The 24,594-nt window shown below is 39.7% G+C and overlaps 1 protein-coding gene across 2 annotated transcripts in view; it reads left to right on the top strand.

The window, feature by feature from the left end:
- The window catches only part of TBK1 (TANK binding kinase 1), a 28,165-nt gene extending 16,276 nt beyond the window's left edge, over window positions 1-11,889 (top strand). The window contains exons 11-21 of one of the 2 annotated variants that reach the window (XM_083859957.1): window positions 306-397; window positions 834-935; window positions 2,853-2,931; window positions 3,782-3,903; window positions 4,030-4,106; window positions 4,449-4,488; window positions 6,753-6,854; window positions 6,944-7,040; window positions 8,113-8,219; window positions 8,535-8,606; window positions 9,361-11,889. In XM_083859957.1, the coding sequence (XP_083716083.1) occupies window positions 306-397; window positions 834-935; window positions 2,853-2,931; window positions 3,782-3,903; window positions 4,030-4,106; window positions 4,449-4,488; window positions 6,753-6,854; window positions 6,944-7,040; window positions 8,113-8,219; window positions 8,535-8,606; window positions 9,361-9,412 (942 nt within the window). In that variant the 3' untranslated portion in view covers window positions 9,413-11,889. The remainder of the gene's footprint in view (window positions 1-305; window positions 398-833; window positions 936-2,852; window positions 2,932-3,781; window positions 3,904-4,029; window positions 4,107-4,448; window positions 4,489-6,752; window positions 6,855-6,943; window positions 7,041-8,112; window positions 8,220-8,534; window positions 8,607-9,360) is intronic. The other variant, XM_083859956.1, reaches the window with a different exon arrangement.
- Window positions 11,890-24,594: the final 12,705 nt, after the last annotated feature.

Genomic DNA, 24,594 nt, shown 5'->3' with positions numbered 1-24,594 from the left:
AAGAAATATTTGTGTACTTGTGACTTTGACAGAAGTAGTAAGTTGTGTCATTTTTGTTTGTGAGTATGTTTTCATCTCTCGCAGGTGCTTCAGCATAACTGGAAAACCCAGTTTAGCTCTGCCTGCATAATGACTGTTGAGTTGTTGCCTGACTAAAGCTTAGGCCAAGTTACGCATTTTACATGACCATCCTCGTGCTGCTTTCTTGTATTAATCTGTGTTGCTTTGTTGTGATATATTGATTGTCTTGAAGCAATTGTTAAGAGAATGCCAGATGAGTACTTATGCTGGTTTTTTTCCTCCAGGCAGTGACAGGTATTGTATGTTATGCCTGTAGAGTTGCCAGTTCTTTGCTACTTTACCAGGAGCTGATGCGAAAAGGAATTCGATGGCTAATGTAAGCAATTGATTGCATTTCATTATGCTTTTTCTTTTTTTTTGTTTTGTTTAATTGAGATATGCCTTGATCATCAATACATAATTCTGTAATCTCTTGATATCTTGGGAAGTTTTGTTTATTGTTGAGTAAGGATAGGCTGAATTTCTCCCTTTTTCCTGTCATTAAGTAAACAATTTTTTTTTAATAGTAAAAGTTAAGGTGTTTTCAAATTTACTTCCTTCTGTATATAATTTAAGTCTTACCTCTGGTAACATGCACATGCAATTGAATAACTTGCACAATATATTTTTATATGAGGATTTTGTTAATGGATCTCTAACTGAAAACAATTCCTCCTGGCAATTACTGCTGCAGGTATATTACTGTATTGCTGATTACTGGGTAGGATGGCAGTTGAATACTTTTGTTATAGACTAATGCTTCACTTTTTTAGTGAAATAATCAAGGATGATTACAATGAAATGGTTCATAAAAAGGCAGAGATTGTCATCAGGCTGGATTTCTGCAGCAGAAACATTGAGAAAGCTGAGAAAATGTGAGTAGAAGCACTACACCATACAAATTGATTCTTCATTATCATTTTTAGTAGCAACAGTATTTTAAGTTATGATTATTTGCAGTGTTTTTGCATATAAAAATTGAATTTGAGTCAGCATGGATTTTCTGATGGCACTGACTTAAGCAGATTTAGTCAAACATGTTGAACAGCTCACTTGCTCTTGAGTTCTCTTAGGAACTATAGTAAAGCTTGGAAAAAGAATCAAGTAGCTTTGCTTTCATTAGTGCTTTTGCCACAGTGTTTGGTTGCATATGACTTCAAATACTGCCCCTTACACAGTTTTATGACAGTAGCGTTTTCTGTGTGGAAGGAATGTTAATGTTGAAATATAACAGAGCAGCTGCAAAAAAACCCCAAACAACCAAGCCCAGCCCCCCTTGCTCCCTTCCCAGAAAGGTGTTATTCTTTTGCAGTGTGATAGGAATGTTAAATAGCACCTCTTCCTAGCTTTCTATGGGTAGTAGTTTTCCTGTTCAACCTACTGAGAGTCTTCCCCAAACACTGTCTTAGTCGTGGGATTCTTTGAACTTCTCACCAGGCTGCCCTGAAAATGCAGATACCCACAAGATGATTAACACACACATGGAGAACCACTGGGTTTGCAGAGAAGACTTAAGAATTCGACTTAAACCTGTTGGAGCTGTTACGCCTGTGCAAATTGAACACCTTGTATGCAGTAATTGTGGATACCCAAGAGTTTGATAGATTTGCTGTGTGTGTGCCAAACCTACCTTAAAACCCAGGTGTGTCTGTTTGTATTGGCTTCAAAAACACCACAAAACCACAACAGTGAAACAGTGAAGTTGGTAACTTGGATGATACCACTGTACCTCTGCAGCCTAGATACAAATCATCAGGGCAGGAACCCAAACTCCTCTTCAAGCCCATTTGCGCTGGTTGGCAGGACTAATTCTTGTTCGGTCTGTGTTAGGTTCAGATAGTTTCTCCTGCATTCTGCCAGAAGAAAGCCACTCAGAAGAAACCACTATCAGTTCTGCTTTGTGACTCTGAGTATCTCAAGAGTATGTCAGCACCAGTTTGAAAAAAATTTACATTCATTTGCTAACTGGAGTAGTTCTCATGTGAACAGAAATTTTCTATGTGTTTGCACGTGGTCTTTTGGCCTCTTATAAAGGGACAGGATTTCAGTTTGCTTGACTTTGCTAACTCCATAAAAGTCTTCTGAAGGACATCTCTTGTTGTTTGTCCTTCCTTTTCAAGGCTGTGTTTCAAAGCATGACAATGCAGAGTCTTTATTTGAAAAGGTAAATAAAGTACTGAACTTGAGTGAAGCATGTGGTTTGGGTTTTTTTAAGCAATTGAGCTGTTTGTGAGGGTCTTTTTAAAACTAAAATGTATATGAGACTCAACAGGAACAATATTGTCCTGAATAATTTGTTTGGCATTTGAGCTACGGTCATATGGAAAGTATCAGTATGAGCACATGGTCCTACTGTCCCAACCTTTAAACATTTAACCCAGTAAGTTTTCTAAGAAAAGCTTTTTGATGCGCTGTGAAGTATTAATTTATTAATGACTACTTTAAATACCTTTAGTTTGATAAGATTTTAAAAATTACTTGATGAAAGGAAATAATCTTCCACTCTCTGTCAAGTACAAGTAATAAAACTAGAACAGAGAGTTCAGGAATTCAGTTTCAAACTTTTTAACAGTTGCAATGTAGGAAAAAAATCAAGGAATGTTTTTTAAAATCTAAATGTTTCCATTGTTAATGGCCACTTAAATTTGTCAGTGTCATGGTTGTTGCTTGATAGAGACTGTATTTCATATACAAGAAGTGGCAGTTACTGTTGTGATCTGGATTCAAGAAATAATTCGAGTGTAATCACTGCTGGTTTATTTTTCTTTTAACTGCTTTTTTTTGCTTGTCAGATATGAGAATTTGATGCAGATCAACTTGGAAGCATCAGAAGTGGATGAAATTTCAGAGATACACACAAAACTCTTGCGTGTAAGTGCCCAGCAAAGCTATCCTGACATTCTGAAAATGGTGTTTTTATAGAAAAAGCCAAGTACATGATACCAGAGGCTTCTGTCAATAACAGCTCTGAATTTACAGTGTAGTTTCTAGATTGCCAGTTGTTAAAATGTCCATACTAATGTGAATATCTTTGTGGAAACATAGCAGGTTTTTTTATATTGGCTCAGTGTAGTGAAAATCCTGAAAATACATTCCTATTTATTAAAATATTCAAGAATTATAACCTTGAAATATATTTTGCTTTGCTATTTTTTCTTTTCCATTTTTTCCTTCCCTTAAGGAATTATCGGCTACTTTGTTGGCTTTCTAAAATGTTATATTCACAAATACACTTCAGAGTGATCTGCTTTGGAATGTGCATCATGTTTCCAGACATGTAAGGAAAAATCGAAAATAACTTAATACACTGAGAGCAGATATAAAGTTCTCCATTGTAAAAGCAAAAGATGATTTAGTGCATTTTTATTTTGAAGAATGAACTGCAGAGAAAGGAAGTATGAATTATGTGGATAGTTATTATATGAATTCTTAATAAACCAAAAGAATAAGGGTAGAAGTAAATAAGGGATTTATGAAAGGTTGAAAGTTATTGTTGAAAGAAAATAAAATTTAACTAACAGAAATGCCAGTGTCAAATATGATTCTTTAATAATGCCTTGCTTTATCTGCTTCTAGCAAAGCCTAGGCAGTTAATTGGACATATTTCTTTAATGGAGACCAGTAAAACAAATGGGTTTGAAGTATTAATGTGCTCAAGTAATAATCAAGTAATTTTTCACTTTACCTAGTGATAAGATTGAACCTTCTTGCTCTTACATAGCTCTCCAGCTCTCAGGGCACCATAGAAACTAGTCTGCAAGATATCAAAACCAAACTTTCTCCTGGTGGTTTGCTGGCTGACACCTGGGCAAATCAGGAAGGCATGCATCCAAAAGACAGAAAGTGAGTAACTGTATTTACTGTTCTATTATGTATTGAATTCTGCATTGAGTTGTAGTTCATAAAGCTCATTAATAGGTACTTGAGTTTATGTATAACACATCTCATTTTCTTCCTTTTGTCTTCTAGTCCAGAAAGGCTGCAGGCACTGCTGTCTTCCATCACAGACATCTACCATCAGTTCAAAAAAGACAAAGCAGAACGAAGTAAGTAATTTATTTGATTGACTTTTAACATAAAATGTAATGCAAAGGACAGGTCAATCTTAGTTTGACTAGGGTATTAGTGGTGGGTATGGAGAGTTAACCACAGTGCATATGTCTGCAGGTCTTTAGTGTGATACCTTGCTAAAGCCCATTTGATTGAAACACCACTGTTAATAGCATAAAATTGAATTAAAAGACTGAAGAGGAGGAAAAAAGTATATGACCACTTTGACCTGTAAAAAGAAGGAAACTGTGTAGGAAATGGATAAACTTAGTAGAGTTATGCATGAATACAACTAACAGAATTGGATTGTTAATGTTAGTTATCTGCTCTGATCCTAGGGCTTCCTTATAATGAAGAACAAATACACAAGTTTGACAAGTAAGTTTTGAAGTTATCTTTGAGAATTACCATGATTGCTTTCAGCTCCTCCAGATGCTTTTGCCAATAACCCATTCTGTTAATTTTTTTGTAAATTGTCACCTCTTTAGGATTGCTTTGTAAAAAATTTCTTCTAAATACCTTAAATACATAGGGGAACTACTGTATGATAATGAGGTGCTTTCTGGCTGTAGAGTTTTTTCACTGATAGGCCTTCTAAATGCAAAATACCTATTTGTTATCTAGGCATGACTGTTTTATAGGAAGTTCACTTCTACCCTGTGTTTTTTTTTCAGAGAGGAAAAAGCCCTAAGTAAGATCGAAATTACTTTGTACCTAAGGTGGAGATAATTTTCTACAGATGAGTAAAATCTGGACTAGCTGAATGAAATTCTGGAATGATTTAATCTTACAGGAAATGTAGCACACAGAATTAATTTTAATGCCATTCTCCATTGCTTGTTTAAAATTGTCCCTCATGCAAGGGGTCCACATTAAGCATTTGTGTGTAACTTGGATCTCTAAACTGCCATAGTCTCAACGGATTCTATACTGCTATACTCGTCTCAGGATTTATTCAGTTCCTCATATGCAGATGGCTAATGCCATTTAATTTGCCCTGAAGTATCTGAGACATGCTCTGAGACTGGGAGGTAGGACACAAGTCAAATGGGAAACCTACACCTTTCTGGACAGGTGGTCAGAAGCAGGGCAGGATATCTTTGCTGGAGAAGAGAAGGTTGCATGGAGTCCTCCTAGCAGCCATGCAGTAGCTGAATGAGGGGCCTAAAAGGAAGCCAGAGAGTGACTCTTTATCAGGAGCTGCAGTGACAGGACAAGGAGTAGTAATGGCTTCAAATTGAAAGAGGGGAAATTTAGGTGGATACATTGAAGAAGTTCTTCTCTGTGAAGATGATGAGACACTGAAGCAGGTTGCCCAGAGATGTTGCAGCTGCCCCATCTCTGGCAGTGGTCTGTGACAAGGTGGTTGAAACTAGATGGTTTTTATAGTCCCTTCCAACCCAAACCATTATAAGATTCTATCTCAAATGATGCTAGATGCTTAAGTTAATAAATTATTCTCCTAGTGGCTGCTCAGTTGCATGGTTCCCTAGACCTTGTTAAATGCTGCATGAATTTATACACCACTACCATGAGTGTGGCTTCACTGACAATTACAGATTGAAAGCTGTCATGCAGAGGGCACAACTTTGCCACTTGATTTTTCCCGTAGTGAAAGCTAAACTGGATAACTGCCAAGCAGAGGAGAGGGTTTTCTACTACTAAAACCATGTCTTTGCATTAGTATATGATACACTTCAAGTATGCTTCATTTTCATGGTTTGAATACTGGTATATTTTCTACCACAAATATCTACCCTGGGACTGTACAGGTTTGAGATCCATCTTTTTTATGCTTGATTCAGCCCACAGAGAAATGGCAGTGGCTTTTGTTAAGGACTGCGTGCTATTATCAGCAGAGGCTGGCCTTTGTAATATTTACCTTTAGGCAGATAAGGGAGCAGCACTCAATTTGAATTTTATTTTTTTGGTTGAATGATAGGTATGCATTCCTGATGACAGTCCAGCTACACTCTAGCTACAATTTCATTAATCAATATGTATTATGCAAGACTTAATGGAATACCAGAAGTAGGTCTTGGTCTGTAGCATTCCAGTATCCCTTACACTTACTGGTGCAGTGCATAGCGTGATGAGGCAATTACACTGGAACTACTGTCTGGCACACTAACAAGAATTGGGATTTGTTTTCCTTTCTTTTCCTCTTCTGCTTGTTTCTTTTTCCTCTTGTCATAAAATTAGGCAGACACAAAACTCCTTTTCTTTTTCTTGCATGTATGTTACTCAATCCAAAGGATTATTTATCTATGCTGGAAGTTCCAAGTATCTGCAATAGACAAATATGAAATAATTAAGACTTTTGTCCTTTCCATTTGGAATCCTTAAATATATCAGCTGACTCAAAGAATACATTTGACCATTTATTCATATATAAAGATGAATAATACAAATACAAACAAAAACTAAGTGCTTAAAATATTTTTTCCTCTCTGCTAGGGAATATTTTTGAGACATAAATTGTCAGTTCCTGTAGAATGTTGAGTTCTTACACATTACAACAGCTTGATTAAAGGTATCTGCACAGATTTTAAGTCTACAAGCCTTTCTCCAAATTTCAGAAAGTTAGAGGAATGGAGTTTTGAAAGCAGTGTGACACTGTTTTGGTTGTTTCTCTGTTGCAGGCAGAAGCTGTATTTGCATGCTACAAAAGCCATAGCTCTTTTCAAAGATGAATGTGTCAGCAAGTATGATACATTTTTGGATAAAGCTGAGGACTGGACAAGGCAAGTTATTGATTTCTTTAATATTTGGTAATGTTCATTGCACCACTTTTATATAAGCAGCTCTTAAAAGAAAACTCTTTTTCTTTTAGGAAAATGCTTCACACAAGGAAGCAATTACTGGCTCTCACCAATCAGTGTTTTGATATTGAAGAAGAGGTGTCCAAATACCAGGATTATATAAATGAGGTAGAATGCTTCAAAATTTTGTGAAGCATTTGCATATTTAAAAGACTTTGGCATATTTTCATATCAATAGTGTTGTTTGTAGTGAGTCTTACATTAATGCAGTTGTATTAAAATACAGGCCTTTGTGGGTGCAGTATGTGGTCTACAGTAGCTTCATTGCTGTGTCAGTGTGGACTAAGGAATGATGTTATTTCTTGAATAATTCAATAATGTGATTTTGTGAATTGTGACGATTTTGGAATTTGGTGGGGTTAATTTGGTTTGGGGTGGTGTTTTTTTTTTGTTTTGTTTTGTTTTGTTTTGTTTTTATTTGGGTGGGGATTTTTGGCAGGGTTTGTGGGTTTGAATGTTTTGGGGGTTGTGGATTTGGAGGCTTTGGTAATGTTAGTGTTGCCCCTCAGAAAAATCAGTTCAAATGGATGTGGGTTCATTGAGAAATATTCTGTGTAACTGTTACCATAATATTTTCAGAGGACCTAGAGGATTATCCTAATTCTCTTATGAAGTATAAAAATGCTACTTCCATAGTCAAGATTATGGGATGCATACTTAAGGATGTTAAACTAATGGTTTGGATGGTGATTCTGCAGGCTGCAAACTTATTAGAATTATCTCAAGACTGAGAGAATAAGAGCATTTTCATATAGTAAAATTATAATTTTTTAGAAAGGAAAGATAGACAAAAAGCCGTTGCTAATTGTTAAATCAGTTTAGGAATGGTGGACAGCAGTATTTGACTTGTTAATTGTATTTTAGTAGCACCACCAATCCATTGATTAGGCTCCTGTTGCCCTAGAATATCTACAGACATAACAAATAGATAATTCTTCCTTTCCAGAGTTTATTATGAAAGTGTTAGATAGGAATATGGACCAACCAGGGAATTATAGGTCATGTCAATACAAAACTTGCTGTGATGATCTCATCTTGGAGCATATCAGCCACCTTACTACTGTAATGAATTTATGAAGTATCACAGCAATGGAGAATTTATAAAAGGATTTTAAGGTGGGCATCAAGATATATATGACAATTTCTATTGTAACTTAAATTTCCTTTTTATCTGTTACAGTTACAAGATGCCCTGCCACAGAAAATGTTTGCAGCTTCCAGTGGGATGAAACATACAATGAATACAGTCTATCCAAGCTCAAACACATTAGTAGAAATGACGCTTGGGTGAGAATTTTGTAATGGGTTTGATGTAATATTTATTGTCTGCTTGCTATACAGGGAAATTAAAAAAAAATTAATTGACTTGGTGATTGCTCTATTGAGATGAAGAATTTTACATTGCTGTAGTGGTGGCGGCACAGATTTGGAAGTGAGTGGGGGAGAGCACTAATGTATCATCTGTTTCTTTGCAAATAAACAACTTACCTGTCCCTTATTTTGTATGTAATGGCAAGTTGCTGAAAACTGGTGGTGAGTGATCAGAGCAGGTAACTATCCCAATAAAAACTCTAATCTTTCACTTGCTTCTGGTTACTACAGGATGAAGAAACTAAAGGAGGAAATGGAAGGTGTTGTTAAAGAGCTGGCTGAAAACAATCACATTTTGGAAAGGCAAGCAATTGTTTTCCCTTTGGGGCCTGAAACTAGGGATGGGCTTAATTTGGTACATTTTATAGATCAGAATTTAAACTCAGGGAACAATTCTATAAAGTCTTTAACCATAAATATATTTTGAGCTGTTCAAATGAGGTATAACAAAAAATAATTATTCAAAACCTCGGAACATTACTGTAAAATCATTCTGACACAACCATTTTTGGGCGGTTTTGTTTCGTGTTACTTTGGTTTAGCTAATAAAAATTTTGGTTGCACAGACAGATCAGTTCTGAATTTAAACACAGTACTGTTGCAGCAATGCAGTGGTGTCTTTTAATTCCTCCCTTTTAGATGTTATTTTTGACAACTGTGGAATTACACCAATCTGAATTAATGATTTTGCAGTTTTCAGATTGCTTAAATACAGTGAAGAGGCAAATCCTGAGAGGATATTATCATTATCACATACAGACTGATTTTGACCTTTTTCCGATGATGATGAGAAAATATATAAAAATAAATATCTCCTGAAAGTTTCAGCGTAAATTGCTGATAGAGTGGAGTTTAGCTTTAAGCTGAATTAGTTTTGCTTTGTTCCCCACTCCTGGTCCCCCAGTGCAGCAAAGCTTCCACTCTTCCATCTTCTTTGCAGACACAAAAGTTAGGTACAAACGCCTTTGTTGGCATGTGGCAAGGGAAAGGAAAACCCCATAAATAAATTAAAGATTTATTCTATTATGTAGTTAACCACTTTTTTTTTTTGGTTTAGATTTGGTGCTTTGACTATGGATGGTGGCCTGCGGAACGTGGACTGTATCTAGCTTCCAAAGGACCTGAAGAGGACTTGTAAATTTTTTCAAAGGGAAAAAAATACTGTTGGGACAGTTAAAAGCAGATAATAAATCTGTATCCAGGATTTTTTTTCCTTCAACAACTGTAATATTAAAGAAAATGTAAATATGTATAATATGTATATACAAAAGAAATATATATCTTTTCTTGGTCACTTTTAGGATAGAATAACTTCTGGCAGGGAATTGAGCCCCTTGGAGGATCTCTGAGGAGTCCTAAAGGGAAAAGTATTGTTGATGAAATTGACATTTGTCTACTTTGAATATTGCCCTTTTTTTTTCAGAATGCAATTAAGTCTTCATTGCAAGAGGACTTGCAGCACTCCAAAAAACCCTTGTATAAAGGGTATTTTGGATTTCTTTCAACAACCACTATTGTGTAGGAGTCTAGCTGAATGACTTTGATCATCACCGAATGATGAATGTTTTAAATAAGATTTTTTTAAATGAGTGCAAGTAGGGACTAAGAGTGCAGATAGGACAGAACAGAAATGCATTTCTCTTTCTTTCACATCCAAACTATTAGTTCACTTCTACTTGAGAAACCAAATTCACAATATTTTTTTAAGTTCTCTAAGTACTTGGTGCCATGTTGTCTGTAATCGTCTGACTGCTTAGTATATGGAAGTTTTGCACTCCAGCTTGTCAGAATGAATGTAAAAATTCATTTTTTGGAGTACAGCATTTTCAGACTTTCCCTGAAATCTTGTTGCTCACCACCACAATGGGTACTTAAAACAGCTTCTTCTTAATTGTATTTGCAGGTATAATTTTTTTTTAAAGGTTAAAAATTCAGTTTGAGAAGAATTTGTAGGCAGTCAGTAGACTGGATAGTATCATGCCTCAGTAGTAACTGAATAGTAGAAAATAAGATACTAGTCTAGATCTTGAAAAGGGACCACTCCCACTGCTGCCTTACAACTGAGGTACCAAACTTTGATGGAAAATTTTATTATGAGTGTATATTTATTTTCCAGCATCAACAGTTACTACTTTCATGTAGTACTTTCAGTACTACATGATTGGAATGCAGAGATGCAGAGTGAAACATTCTGCTCCAATATACATAGGAGAAAGAGAAGAGGAAAATAAAAATTCTGAAAACATCCCTTTGTTTGGATACTACAGATGTACATACTTGTTTCAGATGAGCATGCAAATATTACAGAACTTGTTCCTTCCTTGTGGAAGCCTGGCCATGGATGTTCAGTGGTGTCCAATAGCACTTCTCATTGCTGCATTACACCTGTAAGAGCTGGACCAACTATATTTGGAATTTTCCATAATTACTGGTGGAACATTTAGGTGTAAACAAAACAATATGGACCAGTGATAGCATCTGGTAGTTTTGTGATGCTTATTCTCTGCTTATCTGTCCAGGTCAGAACACAAAGCATTTTCACTTCCTTTTTTGAAAATGCTTGGAGAGAAACTTAAGAAATTTATAAATGAGAGTTTCATTTTAAAAGGACAAGAAATTTACTTGCCTTGATGTCCAAGACCTGCATTCCAGTGTTCTTGGTGAGAATCAAAAAAGGGAATTCAAACATTTTTACACTCATGTGAGCAGCTTCTTCTGTCTTTGTCACCCAAAAAATCTAGCTATGCAAAAGGGGTGCAATAGTTTGTCACACAACTTTCGTTGGCATTTGTAACAGTTTTAAAATACTGGAATTATGTCTAACTGGAATGTTTTAATGCCTGCTTGTACATTTGTTCATTCACATCCACAGTCTCACTGCTTATCAGTAAAACACATGAATAAATGTTAAAAGACTTGGGCTCTCTAGCTGTGCATATACTGTATTTCCAACATTATAACACTTCATTGTTTCAAAGTTCTTAATCTTGAAAGAAATCAATTGCTAGGTGGAATATATAATTTTCAACTTCCTTATACTGAAGCAGTCTGAAAAAGTTAATTGTAGTAAAAGTGTAGTCTGTATGTTGAAATATGTGCAGCATTCTTTTATGTTTGAATTTTTTTTCTTAAATTTTATGTTCATTTTAAACATTGCTGGCTTTAGTCTCGCTGAGTACATCAGTAATCTTATTCATGTTAAAATTTCTTTTTCTAAAACAATTTTAACAAAGCAGTAGCTAAGCAACTTGAAGTAATCAGTTCATAATCTTCTGATTACATTATTATGAAGCAAATAATTTTTCAAGTAAAAGCATAGCGTATGGTACCATCAACTTTTTGCTCAAACTAAGTGTCCTGATGCTATGAATCTTGCTATTGATTTGCCAAAATAAGTAATAGAAAGTAATATATGGTTCTTCTTCCTGAAGCTGGTTTACTGGTTTGGAGGTTTAGCTGAATATATTAATTATCTGTTACTTAAACAAACCTGTCTTCATATGAATTGTGAAAATGCATGAGTGAACAGCTTACTGGCATAAATACATCATGAGCCACTTATTGTACAGTGTGTACTTCTGCCTTTTCATAATTTAATTTTCTGTTAATTTCAGGATTTCCTTATGAGGTTTATTTCCTTGTAAGCAGAACAGAGACTCTGAAACATGAGGTTGCAAATCGCAGCTCAGTTTGCATTATCCAGCTGTTCAGAAAATGTGCCCTGCACAACTGAATCACTAGCATAGGCAATATGGTAGAGCCACTAATTCTTCTATTTTTTTTAACTACTTGGTTGATGTGTGGTCTGAACTACGTTAGTTCTTTAATGGTGGTAAAATTCCTAGTGCTCTGCTCAGTATGAAATTGTCCACTGGTAGAACTCAAACAGTTCTAATGTAGTCAAATCACTGTAGAAGTGGTGACTGTAGAACAGTTCTGGATGGTCGTGAGCAGAACTGGGAAAAAGGGGAGTTGTTGGCTTAAAGAAGGGACTGTTGGAAGAAGAGGGAAGTAAAAGTCCTTGGTAATTTCTAGGCTGTTCCAGAAGACCAGCATTCACTGTGTCTGTGGTGAAGTGGTTGTAGATTATTAATACAAACTCTAGTTGAAACAAACCCAGCCTACAACTTCGGAGAAACCTTTCTAATGGTAAAGAGAGGCAAATGCCAGAACAGGTTGTCCTGGAACAGCAATACTATTGGAAGAGGGTTTATAGGAATAGGTTAACTGGTAGGAGCTCTTGTGACTGATTCTGCCATTGGCAAGGCTTCACGACCCTGTATTTTTCTGTGCCCTAAACAGTTTTATTATTTCATCTGTCACCAAAAAAATGTGGTGGGGTAGTATTCCTCAGTGGAATTTCTGTTTGTCACTAGTCAGGCACCAGTAGTTGGTAGTAGTTTTTCAGTTGTGCTCCTGGACACTCACACGAGTGTCGGATGAACGCTCTTGACTGCTCCGGCCGCCGCAGCCTCCCCATCTCGGTGTGGGTTATGGCAGCTCTACCCAGCCTAGGGAAATACTTCCCCCGTAGCCGCTTTAAGGAACTGAGGCAGATCATTTTAACGGGAGCCTACTGAAGCGCATCACCAGCTCTGGTCAGCTCCCCCGCGCCAGGGGCTGCTGCGGCATCCCGGAGAGCGTTTGTGCCGAGCGCCGCGGAGTTTGTGCCCGCGGGCGCGGGGCGGGCAGAGCGGAGACGGGGCTCGGGAGTCGCGGGGAGGACGCGGCGGCGGTGCGGCACCTCCCTGGCCCCCGCCGCTCCCGGCCGCGCTGCCCTGCCCGCGGGAGCCGAGCGCGTCAGGCGGGCACGGGCACAGGCGGCCCCCTCCGCATGGCGGCGGCCCCGCGGGAGCGGCGGGAGAAGAAGCCTCGGCGGGGCCGGGCGGGGCCCCGGGAGCCGCCGCCGCTCCCGCAGCCGGACGCGCCCGCCGCAGTCCCGGGCCCCGCGCTCGGCGCCCGCCGCCGCCCGGCCCCGCCGCGGCCCCGCCACGTCCGCACCATCTTCGAGGCGCCGCCGCCGCCGGAGCCCCCGCACCTCTTCGGGCCGGCGGCGGTGGGAGCGTGGTGCGACCTGTGCTGCCGCTTCGTCCCCTGGCAGGGCCTGCGCTGCGCCGGTGAGCGGCTCGGGGAGCGCGGGGGGGACGGGACACGCTCATCACCAAAAGCGAGGGGCCCGGGCCGGGGCAGCGTCTCCCCATCCGCGCCGGGAAACCAAGGGCGCTCCTCGCCCGGCCCCGGGCGGAGCCGGGGTTCGCCATGTGGAGCGGCGGAGCACGACGGCTGCCCCGCGGGAGCTGGACTGCCGGACAGTGGCCTGGCACGGGGGTGAACGCCGTGTGAGCCAGGTAAAAGTGCTCCGTCCCCACCCCACAGGAGGTAACGGTGTCACAGTGTGGGCAGTGCTGCCCTGAGCGCTCCGTGTGCTCCCAGCCCCGCCAAAGCCATGCACTCCTCTCCCAGGGCCAGGCTGGGTCAGTGTGTTGCGTGTCCTGTGTGCACAGCACGTGCATACATGTCCTCTCACTCTCTGGGCTCTGCTTCTTAGTGGGCAAAGGCATGTTTTCCTGCACAGAAAGCAACTTTCGCCCTTTGCACCCCTTTCATTACCACTTCCACACTCTAATGTACAGTGATTTCATTCACCTCATAGCTCCTGTCCTTTACAGTAGGTCAACATTCATAATCTAGTGCTTGCAAAGAGTCCTCTTTTGCCCATCCCTTGACTGATTGAAAAGGCTTCGGCCACGTTGTTGGGCTTCACGGTAACCTCGAGGGTGACTGAAGCACAGACCTCCATGGGCGTCTTCACTCGGCTGGCGGCTCCTTGCCCGCGGTGCTGCACTGTAGGACAGTCTAGTGCTGTCCCTAGTGGTGACACGTGTTCAGGTGTGTGGTTTGCTTTTGATTTACATCACTGAGCCTTTGTTTAACAGCTGATATTTGAAATGCAAGTGGGAAACACAGGTCAATCTTTTCCTTTATTTTTTTTTTTCTGTCTTAAAGAGATGTAATAACCTCATACTGTCCTCTGTTGATAAATATAATTTATGTTGTGACACACTGTTCTCACAGTTACACTCACTTTCAATAGCTCTAGTTTTACAGTTATTCTTGGAATGGAAATACCTTGGCTGTGGAAATAAAATACTTTTTATTTATCATTTGCATTAGGGCACTGTTTGTTCTGACAGGATGCGTAGTGCACTGATGTGAAAATAGACCTTAGAAATATTTTTTTTTAATGATCAAATGCTCCATGACAAGAACTTCAGATGTCACATTGGATTATGTATCTCCCAGCAATATTTTCTCGGAACGATTACAGCTTACAATGCTTTTCCTTCTCCTCCGTGACAAGCTCCATTTTCATGAGGCAGAGTACTTCAAGCTGCTCTCTTAAATTGCTGTTTAAGTAGCAGAGGAAACATTCAACATTTATGCTTTAGCATGAATATAATATTTAGAAGCTGTAAAGTGCTATGGAGATGAAAGCAAACCCTGGCTGAAGACACAAGGGTTGCTGTGGGAGCCTCTGTTCTTGCCCACTTGGCAGGCACAAGCAGTGAGCCAGGCTGGGAGCAGGTCTGCCTGATAAAGTGCCCGAGGGCAGCAGAAGTAGGGACTGGGTCAGGACAGCTCAGAGAGCTGAAGGAGTGAGTGACCAGCTGCCCTCCTGGCTCAGAGTCGCTAAATCTGCTCTGGCCAGACATCAGTCTACACCCAGAGTCACAGGCTCTTCTGTGAGCAAGTGAATATATGAGAGAAAGACATCCCCTGCTTTGGGAAGGTAGCAGACACAGCTGTGCTCAACAGCTAAAGTGTGTCTAGACTGCCTTGAAAGCTGAATTGGATCCAGGACTGCAGCCCAGTTTGTGGCCTCTGTGGTGGTCTCTGTGAAAATGCCATGGTCTCCTTTGGGTATCCCTTGGAAAGCAGAGGTTCAACAGAAGTTAGAAGTACCTTTTAAAAATTTTAATCTGCCTGGCAAGGTGTGACAGTGCTGAAAGTTTCCCAAATAAACCTATATTTTCCAGAAGCCACTTTTCATCTAAAAAGCCAAATAAAATAGCATCTTCCAGATGGGCCTCTGCTAATAAAGAGGGATCTACGTACTAAGTTCTCATGATTCTGAGTCACAAAGACATAAATACTGTATTTATTTAAATTAGCCTCTCTCAGTATTGGTTGAAGTCAGTTCTCACCAAATCATTGCCATTAGACATGATCAAAGTCAGACATGGTGAATGTAGTGACAAGGATAAAAAGGCATGAGAAATTTCCTCTGGCATAGGGAAACAGTCAAAGGGCACATCAAAGGAGTAATTTTAAAGTATTCCGATACAGACATTTTTCTGGAAGAAAAGGTTTTGTCTTCTCTATAGGAATGGGGACTTCTTTGAGTATCTCTGTCCTGCCTTCCCCACAGTGTACATGAAAAATTCCCCAGCTGAGCTTCAGCAGAGGTTAGGCTTTACTCTTATATTTTTCAGTGGGTCTGTGGTTGTCTTAGGGGTTTTGTACACTCCTTGGTGTACCTCATAAAGTGAGGTGGAATCCCTGAACTACCAAGAAAAGGTCTTCCTGCCTTTTGTGAGATTTTTGTTTGGAATTCACAAGTTTTCACACTACTGATAAAAATTGCAAAAATACTTTAATTTTATTCAGGGAAGAGAGATCAGAACAGAAAAAAAAATCAAGATTAATGATTGTCTATTTCAATGCAGTGCACAAGGTGCACATTATTCAAGCAACTTATTTTTTTGAAAAGAAGTAAGGCAGTGCTGATATTCCTGGACCCCAGTCCAGGAAGAAAGCCAAGTGTAATGAAATACCTCTGAAAAGGATACTTTGTAGTATCTGACTTCTTGCTATTTTTTTGGATTCCTTCTCAAGAGAGGCTTAATTGGTTTAGCAGTCCAGGTTTGCTATGCTATTCACCTTTTCACCTCTATTATTTGGGGTAAAAACCTGGTACAGATGCAGAATTCCATTGCCTGGCCTGACTTCTCTGCACAAAGTTGTTTGAAACAGAAGCAGTTGGGATTATTCTAGTTTATATAATGGAATGGTGTACAGTAAAGAGTGGGTTTTGTTTTCTAGCATTTGGTTTTTCTCTCAATCTGAAGGTAGTCTGGAGTGAAAATTCTGTTTTTTATATCTTATTGATAGTGCATGGCATTATGAAGCATAAGAGGTTGTTTAATTTTATCAATGTGTCATTTGGCATTTGAAAAATGAGACATTTATCATGGTTTTGGATGAAAGTCTCTACTGCCTGGCTATGAAATACGATTTCTGAGCAGTTTTACTTTCTTTGTAGTCTGGAGAACAGACTGGGTGTACATTGGTGGTGGGAGTGTGAAAGGAATTACTTTGTGGGCCACTTGCTCTGGACTTTGTAGTTAATTTCTGTAACTTTTATTTTTCCTTGCATTTTACACTTTTCCACTGAACCAAATGAAACTAAATGAAGCCTTGTCATAAGTTTCATTCTTCACGTAAGAGAATATTGAGAAATTACAGGTCTTACATGATTTTCACTTCAAACTTTCTAAAGATGTTTAAGCAGATGCTTTCAAGGTACCATGAAAACCAGATGGCTTCTTTCCTGGATTTCATAGTGGGACACCGTCCCTTCTATACATCTTTTTTAAAATTAATTTTTCAGACTTTGTTTTTTGAGCAAGCAGTCCCTGTGAAGTGTATAGCACAGTGTTCTGTCAGGGCCTTCTCTTTGTTTTTTGTCTGCTGAAATGGGTATTTTGGTGGGAGCCTTGTTCAATTTCTAACATGTTTTTATATTGTCTCTGAATATTCAGTAGCTGACTCCTGCTTTAGTGCAGTTGCAGATACGAGGTGTTATGTTTTAATATGTAGTATATCTCTCCTACTAAAAGAATTTTTAAATGTCCATAAAAACCAGAACAAAAACCTTAGAAAAAAATTATATATTAATGCCTACTAATTGTCAGGAGTTGCAAAGAAATAGATTCCCCTGTAGAGAGTGAAATATGGAGGAAAGGAGCAAACAGAGAGATTAGTGGGTTGTTTCCCTTCAGAAAGATACTTTTTTGACCACCAAATTTCTGTAACATGTTTTATTGTTTTTAAGTGAGACAATAGACATTGTCCATTACCTCTTCAGTAGGACTACATTAATATTTAATTGCATGTAATGAGGGATTAAGTTGCTAAAACTACAAGAGTTACTACTTGAATTACCTAAGCTGTTCAGAGTTGAAGTAGCCTCTGAAAGCTTTATATTTACATAGTGAGCCCTGGGCACCGGATTAGAAATAACGGTGGTGGGAGTCTGCTTCCCTTTCCCATTCTTTCTGGGAATGAGTTGTTTAATGATGAACAGTTCCCCCAGTGTTTTATATTTTTTTAAAATCCAAAATTACCACATTTTTTCAGAACCCTTGGAGGCTGGAGCAGGAGGAGGTGACAAGGTTTGAGTTTCTGGTGGAGCTCAGCTCAGAGAGAGCCCTCTTTTCCTCCGTGTTGGATTTGAAGGAGTGTGGGTGGTTTGCTGCTGCCCCCTGTGGGGTGTTTGCTGGAGCTTGCAGGGCTGGTAGAGCTGGAGGGAAAGTGAGTCCCTGTGCAGTGCAGGCACTGTGTCCTGCACTGGGCAGTGCACTGTGCCTGCTGCAGGCTGAAAGGCAGAGGTGTGGGGATGGAAAGAGGAAGCAGCTTTGGTGGAGCTTGCTCCTCAAGAGTAATGCTTGCTGTCTTCCCCAGTGCCTCTCTGCCTCCTGGGGCATTTCTGTGGTCTCTGTAGCCACAAGGTTCTCTCTGCTCAAAGCTGAGTTCTTTCCCCTGCTGTTTGCAGGGGGTGGTAACTCCTCACTGAATTCCTTGGTTATGCTGGATCCTGTTTTCTTAGTCTCTGACATTTCTTTTCCTCTGTGAGTCCCATCTTCCACTCCTGAGCCATATAATGTCCCATGTAGAAACTCACCTGTTTCTGAGCACCTTTCTTTGTTCTTGCTTTTACCATCTCATGAATAAATGGTTAATTATTAATTATGGTGTTCTTCAGAGTCTGGGTGTCTTAGATGCAAACCTAAGAGACTACAGAGAATACAAGAAGTTGTTCTGAGGCTGCATAGCAGTGAAGAAAAACAATTTCGAAATCACCCTGTTACATTCCCATGCCATCACTGAAGTTAGAGGCTCTGAAAATGCTCTGTGGTTTCCCTACTTGTGTTCCTCACACGCTTTGGGGCTGCTCTGGAAGCTTCTGCAGAGGATTTTTTCAGTGGGCAGGAGCCTCCTCTGCCCAGGGCATCTTGACGTGGGATACCCTGTGTTTCACAGGACCCCAGATACCATAAGGCTTGGTTTCAAACACAGCAGTATTTGAGAGATGATATAGGAGTAGAAAGGGGTCTGCTAATAAAAATGTGATAAAACAGGTGTTTCTGCAGGCAGTGTTCCTAACCTTGGGTCTATTCAAGGTGTGTAATAAAACATCAAAGCAATGATGTGTTCAGAAAAGCAAAGATCTTAGTAGTAAAAATATTGGCTTTTTTTGCCAGCATCATAACTTCTGATTGTCTGCTTGGAGAAAGTCTTGGGGAACCAAGGAGAAACTTGATTTTGTCATGGGAAAGCATTGAAGAACTTCCTGTGACTTGATGCCAGTTTTATACATTTATACCATGCTCAAAATTCAACATTAGTACTGTTGGGCAGGACTTTGAGTCATTGTGGGATGTAATGATACAGGTACCTTTTAAATTATGTTGTGCCTGTGTGCTATATACATATAGCTAGTGATGTTATCTAAATGTGATGTTATCTAAAATCTGTGATTTTGACACACTGGAGAAAAAGGTAAAACTGAAGGTTTTACTGGATAATACATGGTTTTGTTAAATGACTAACAAAAAGTCATATTATGGTTTGGGGGCTTTTTGCATTTAAGGCTAGCAGTAGGAGCTCTTGGCTACTGTAAGTTCTTAAGAGAGAGTATACTTGGACAGGAAGAAGCAGTCCCCTCTTTGAATTGCTATCAGCCAAGCAGACAGAGGGGGAAGCACTGATACATTAAGTAACATTTTCAAGGTTACCTGTGAGGTCACTGGTCAAGCCAGCGTTAGAGCTCAGCTCTTGTCCAGGGGCTGTGGTCATCCCTTCCTTCTGTTGTTAAGTGGTGTTGACCAGAAATCTCCAGCCTTCTTGGAAAGATCTCTTTATCCAGACAGTGAAAAGCAGGTCAGTCGTGTGCTGGTGAGGCGGCTTTAGGAGCTGCTAGACATGCCTGTTTTCTCCACACTGTACTGAGTATTGAGGGATGCCTTTTTATTTTGCTCACTGAAGGAAGAATGCATTGTGTGCAGAGGCTTAGGTGCCATAGCCTGACAGTGAGTGTAGGAGCTTGGAAGTAAGTATGAAGAGCTACAGTGAAAGTTCTATTGTATTATATTTTTCTCTTATACTTGTGTTCTAAACATTCACTTTTTATCTAGTAGCTGCCATGGCTAAAGTAGAAAACATTCTACTCTTCTAAGAGAGGAGAAATGTACAAGGTGTACCCTTGTTAATCTCAAGTGCAAACAGCATGTAATCACTCCTACTGCAATCCAGATATCTAAAGAAGGATGGTCACAGCTTGCTTGCACCCTGAAAAATGATCAGGTTTTAAGCAGACCAGATTAGGATGAACAAAATTACTGTTTTAGCAAAGTTTAACAGGTTTCTGTTTTTCTGCTTCAGTCCATTTTCTCTTAATGATAGCTCCCTGCAAACTCTCACTGAGAAGTCTACTAATTTTGGCACAAAGTCACCCGAAGCCCACAGGCAAGTTGTTCTGTCATGCACTGAGTCAAATCCTATGTGTCAAACTATGTTACAAGGCAACTCAGTGTCTTCTCTCCAGTTTTAGCCTTGAGTTTTATTTTTCCTCTACTATACAGTGTAGCTGTTTACATACAGAAGTGGTTTTCCTAAAGACTGTTTAATAATTTCCCTGAATTTGCTGCTACTAACATAATACCTACTGCAAAGCTAAAATTAGCACAAAACTGGTATTTTCACATTACACTACTGTTCTCTTCATCTGGCTTTTTAATCTTATATTCAGCTTTAGTTTTGAAGCACAAAGCTGCAGACATACAGTAAACCTGTAACCAGACCACATCAGAAGGGAACATGTGCAGCACATTGTACCAGCAGCAGTCTCCAGGAAATAGTGCCTTACCTTCCCCAGGCTGAGCTGCACCAGTGCTGCAACGCCTCCCTCACACACTTCCATCTCAGTACTGTGCTGGTCCTGCCTGCCTCTGCACATTCCCAGCATCTGGAAAAGAACATAAAGAGAATTTCAACAAATTTTACTGATTGAAGTATTTGAAATAAAACAGAGAATGACTGTACAGTACAATGGATGATAGTGAAAAGAATCAAGAGGAAATACTGCTGAAATACACAAAGAGACATTCTTTTCCATGTAACAATGCAGCAAGACATTTGTTTACTGAGTAATATGTTGTAGAGTTAAACAAGGACTAACCAGATATGAACTAATGTGCTTTGGAACAGTGATTTCCCTCCTTAAAATCCAGGATATGTTTCATTGGAGCCATTAGTAAGAAGAAACCTTCCTACTCCTTACATCTTAAGGGGACAAATCAAATTATTCTCCAAAGAAAGTCATTAATAGATCATTAAATCTGATAACAGATGTATTTCACATCAGTTTGAATACTACAGTTCTTCAATTACTACCTTTCTAAAGTAGGCAAGGTTTTGGAAGCTGCAGATTGCCAATCACTGTTTAATTTTTAGTCCTTTCTTTTTGTGTATGTGCAGCTGCTGAGAATCAAAAGCTTTTTTAGAAAGCTCACAAATATAGCCACTTATTTGGATTAGGGAGGGATGAACAGCTGAGCTGGAAATTGGAAGTATTGTGCTAGTTGTGCTGATTTAAAGTCAAATACAGCAGGTTGGTTTTTTGTTGTTTTTTTTTTTCAGTAGTTGTGTTCTTTATAAACTTCCTAGCAACTACATAGCCTTGTCCCACATCATGATGTTGTAAATTATGTTTTGATATGGAATCAGTGATGCTGTGTCTTGACAGTGTCATGGTAATGCAGTAGTTCCAAAGCCCAGGGACCAGTTAGGCAGAGCCCTTTTTTTGAGAGTTGGATAAAATTTACTCTGGCATACAGCTGAACAGAATTTAGGGAAGGTTGCGCTTTTGTTTATAATTTCTAGGTAAATATGTTTCACACATTCCATTGTTTCAGTGCATGGGTACAGTGTTTCTCTGCATAACCCAGTTCTGGATTGCAAAAATCTTGTAGTCTGTTTCAGAGAAAAAAAAAAAATGGTTAAGGGAAACAGTTTATGGAGCTCTGGAAGTCTCTTCCCTCTTCTCTGGAGATTCAAAGTCCGTCAATATGGAAAATATCCTTGTGAAGGCTGGCTTGTAAATGCTTTTCCATACTGAACTGTGCCTGTGTGTGGCATATAGCGTAGTGACATACACCCACACTGGGAGAGGTTGGAAAGACACCGCCTTGTTTTATGAATGTATTATTGCCTACAAAGAAAGCAAAACCTCATTTTGAGCCTAGTTAATAGGGACATCTGCCAATGCAGACAAACAGATATTGCTTAATACATTCAGCTTTTCCTACACACAGTTCTTACTGTGAACAGGTGTGTGGGGATCTTTGTTCCTGAAACCAGACTAAATGGAGAAGTTCCAGTTGAAGTCAAAGCAAATTAAATCCTTTACTCATCCCAGCCATTTGCTACCTAAGAGCTGGGGGTATTGGAAATGGCTGTAAGTGCTCACTGAGGAAAAATGCTCTTCTCCTCCAGAGCAGAGAGTTCTGCATCTGCCCCACATCTGGCACCACTGTGTGTGCTCCTCCTGGTTATCAGACTTCATTTTTATGGTATCTCAGCACCACTGTGTTGCTCTAAAAAATGCTTGTTAGGAAAGAATTTGCTTTTAAAATATATAAAGTCAGCCCACCCCAAGAGAATATTTCCAGTCAAGCACTGCTGGTTGTTTACAGTTCATTGAAGAGTATTTTATTGTAGCAATGAAGGTTTGTTTGGGGTATTTTAGTTCTTTCAGCTCTGTCAGTGGGCATGGGAGGGCTGCAGTAAGGCAGCCACCAGGTCACTGTGTATCCCCCTCTGTTCAGAGCTGGTCTGTTGAGCTCTGTAGGTCAGGGTAGACAGAGACATGTCTAAACTGCTGGATGTTTCATGAGCACCCCTTTGCTTTCCTACTGGTGTGCACAGGTTGCCATGCAGAAAGTGGGTTGGGAGGCAGATGTAGAGAGCAGTGTGGTGGACCCAGCTCTCCTGCCAAGGCAGTGACTTGACATGCACCCCAGGCACCACACACATGGAGGATCTGTGGGCATTTTTGCCCTGCTCAGGGGCCTGCTGGGCTCTGACCTCTGCACTGCTGTGGGGAGGTAGGAGGTCAGAGGCTGCCTGCATAGCAGAGGGAACAGCTGCTCACCTCCCTTCCCAGGCAGGTGGGACAGCAGTGAAGGCAGCAGTCATTCCCTCCCCTCCTTCAGACACTGCTTAGATGAGCAGAGTATGACCTGGGGGTTGAAGTCTGTTGCAGGAAAAAGCCTTACATGGCTTTTTTTCCCTAAAAGGGAGGCAGGGATCAAGAGTCTGAGTCTGCTCACATTTCAGGTCCTTTTGTCCTCGGAAAGTCCCTGTGCAGTCTCTCTGTCAGAGCAGATTGAGAGGTACATATGCAGCCCTATGTAGTACCTTTCTAACACAGTGAATTCTTAACTTTAGTAGTGCATCGGTGTAGTGTAGTGTGAGGAATCAGAGTTGTCTTAGGGGAGCTCTGTGGACTTTCCCACGTCCAGCTGAGAGGAGTGCATTCCTGTGCAGAGCACAGTGGCTCATATTCTAAAACTAGCAGTTCAGGTTGGGAGTCATCATCACACCCCCCTGATCCATAAGCTGTAGGAAACAGGCTGCTGTTCATTAGCTTTACATTTTGGCCTAACTATGGCCTAAAAATGTAAAATACTGAAGAAATTGTGAAATTATTGGAGTCTAACTAGCACTGCTGTTCAGTTTAGCTTGAATGCAGATCTGTGTTCTCATCTGTATTACCAGGTTTGTTGTTTAGTATAACTGTCAGATTCATCCCAATGACTTTTTTTGTATAGAGTAAGTTCTGTTTGCTTTAGAATAATACACAGTGTTTTATATTGTTGCCTATTTTTGTTTTGCTAAACATTGTAACGTATAAACCTCTTATACGTATAAACCTCTTTATACGTATAAACGTATAAACAGGTTTGTTATTCTCACTAGCAGAGTCAGTTTATTACCTTATATTGTTCCAACTGGGTATGTTTTACTGAGTATTTTTTAAGCCTCATAAAATACCAGTATAAAGATACTGTATCAGCATTTTCTGTAAAGTGAAAAAAAAAAATCCTGTGCCCTTCATATCCTGCTAAAGGACATATATATATCTATATGGATTCTTTGACAATTTGCAAAACTAGTCAGTTTATCACATACTTATGGTGTGAAATAGTACAGGGTTTTTTATGCCACTTTGATTTTCCTTAAATTTTATATATATAAATTTCAGAAAAAAAAGAAGTAATTGTTTGATCTTGTATTTGGCGGATGCCAATACACATTCAGACCCCTGCTATTTCCTGAGAAAAGCAAGTTGTCTGTTGGGTCTAACTCTGCTCCTTGCCTATTCTGAATTGGGTGACAGACGTTCTACTTGTGCTAAAACTGTCACTTTGCTACTAAATTCTTTCTGGTATGACAGGGTGGAGCTCAAACAAGAGACAAAATTCAGTGGTCTGTGTCCTGCCTTCTGCTCTTTTCATTGACACTGGCTAAGGAATTGTGAGAGATACAGTATAAATGAAAATGTTTATTTGTTTTTAGAGACATACTGACAACAGGAAATGCAATCAGAAACCAGTAGCTCAGTCCTAAGAAGCAGCAGTGTGTTTAAAAAGTCAGATGTGTAAAATGGGGTTAAATACTTCACATATTTTAGTGTAGAAAAATACATTGTGAATTCTAGAAGATTTATTAACTGTATGCTGTGAACATAGCTGGTGTAACAAAGCCCTTACTTTCTGTAGTTTAAAGGTTGATACAAAAGGACCTTTGTTTTGTAATGACATTAGTCTTGATTTTCCAGGGATTTCTGCTATTCAGATCTAGCAGAAGAAAAAAAATCAAATCAAATGTGAGAACGTAGTCAAGGAAATCATGCCATCCTTGGGAAGTTGTTACATAGTCTTGTTGT

This window comes from Zosterops lateralis (assembly GCF_965231275.1).
Source record: "Zosterops lateralis genome assembly, chromosome: 4".
Classification (NCBI taxonomy): domain Eukaryota; kingdom Metazoa; phylum Chordata; class Aves; order Passeriformes; family Zosteropidae; genus Zosterops; species Zosterops lateralis.
The sequence above is the reverse complement of the archived record's forward strand: the minus strand, read 5'-3'. Positions and strand labels throughout refer to the sequence as shown.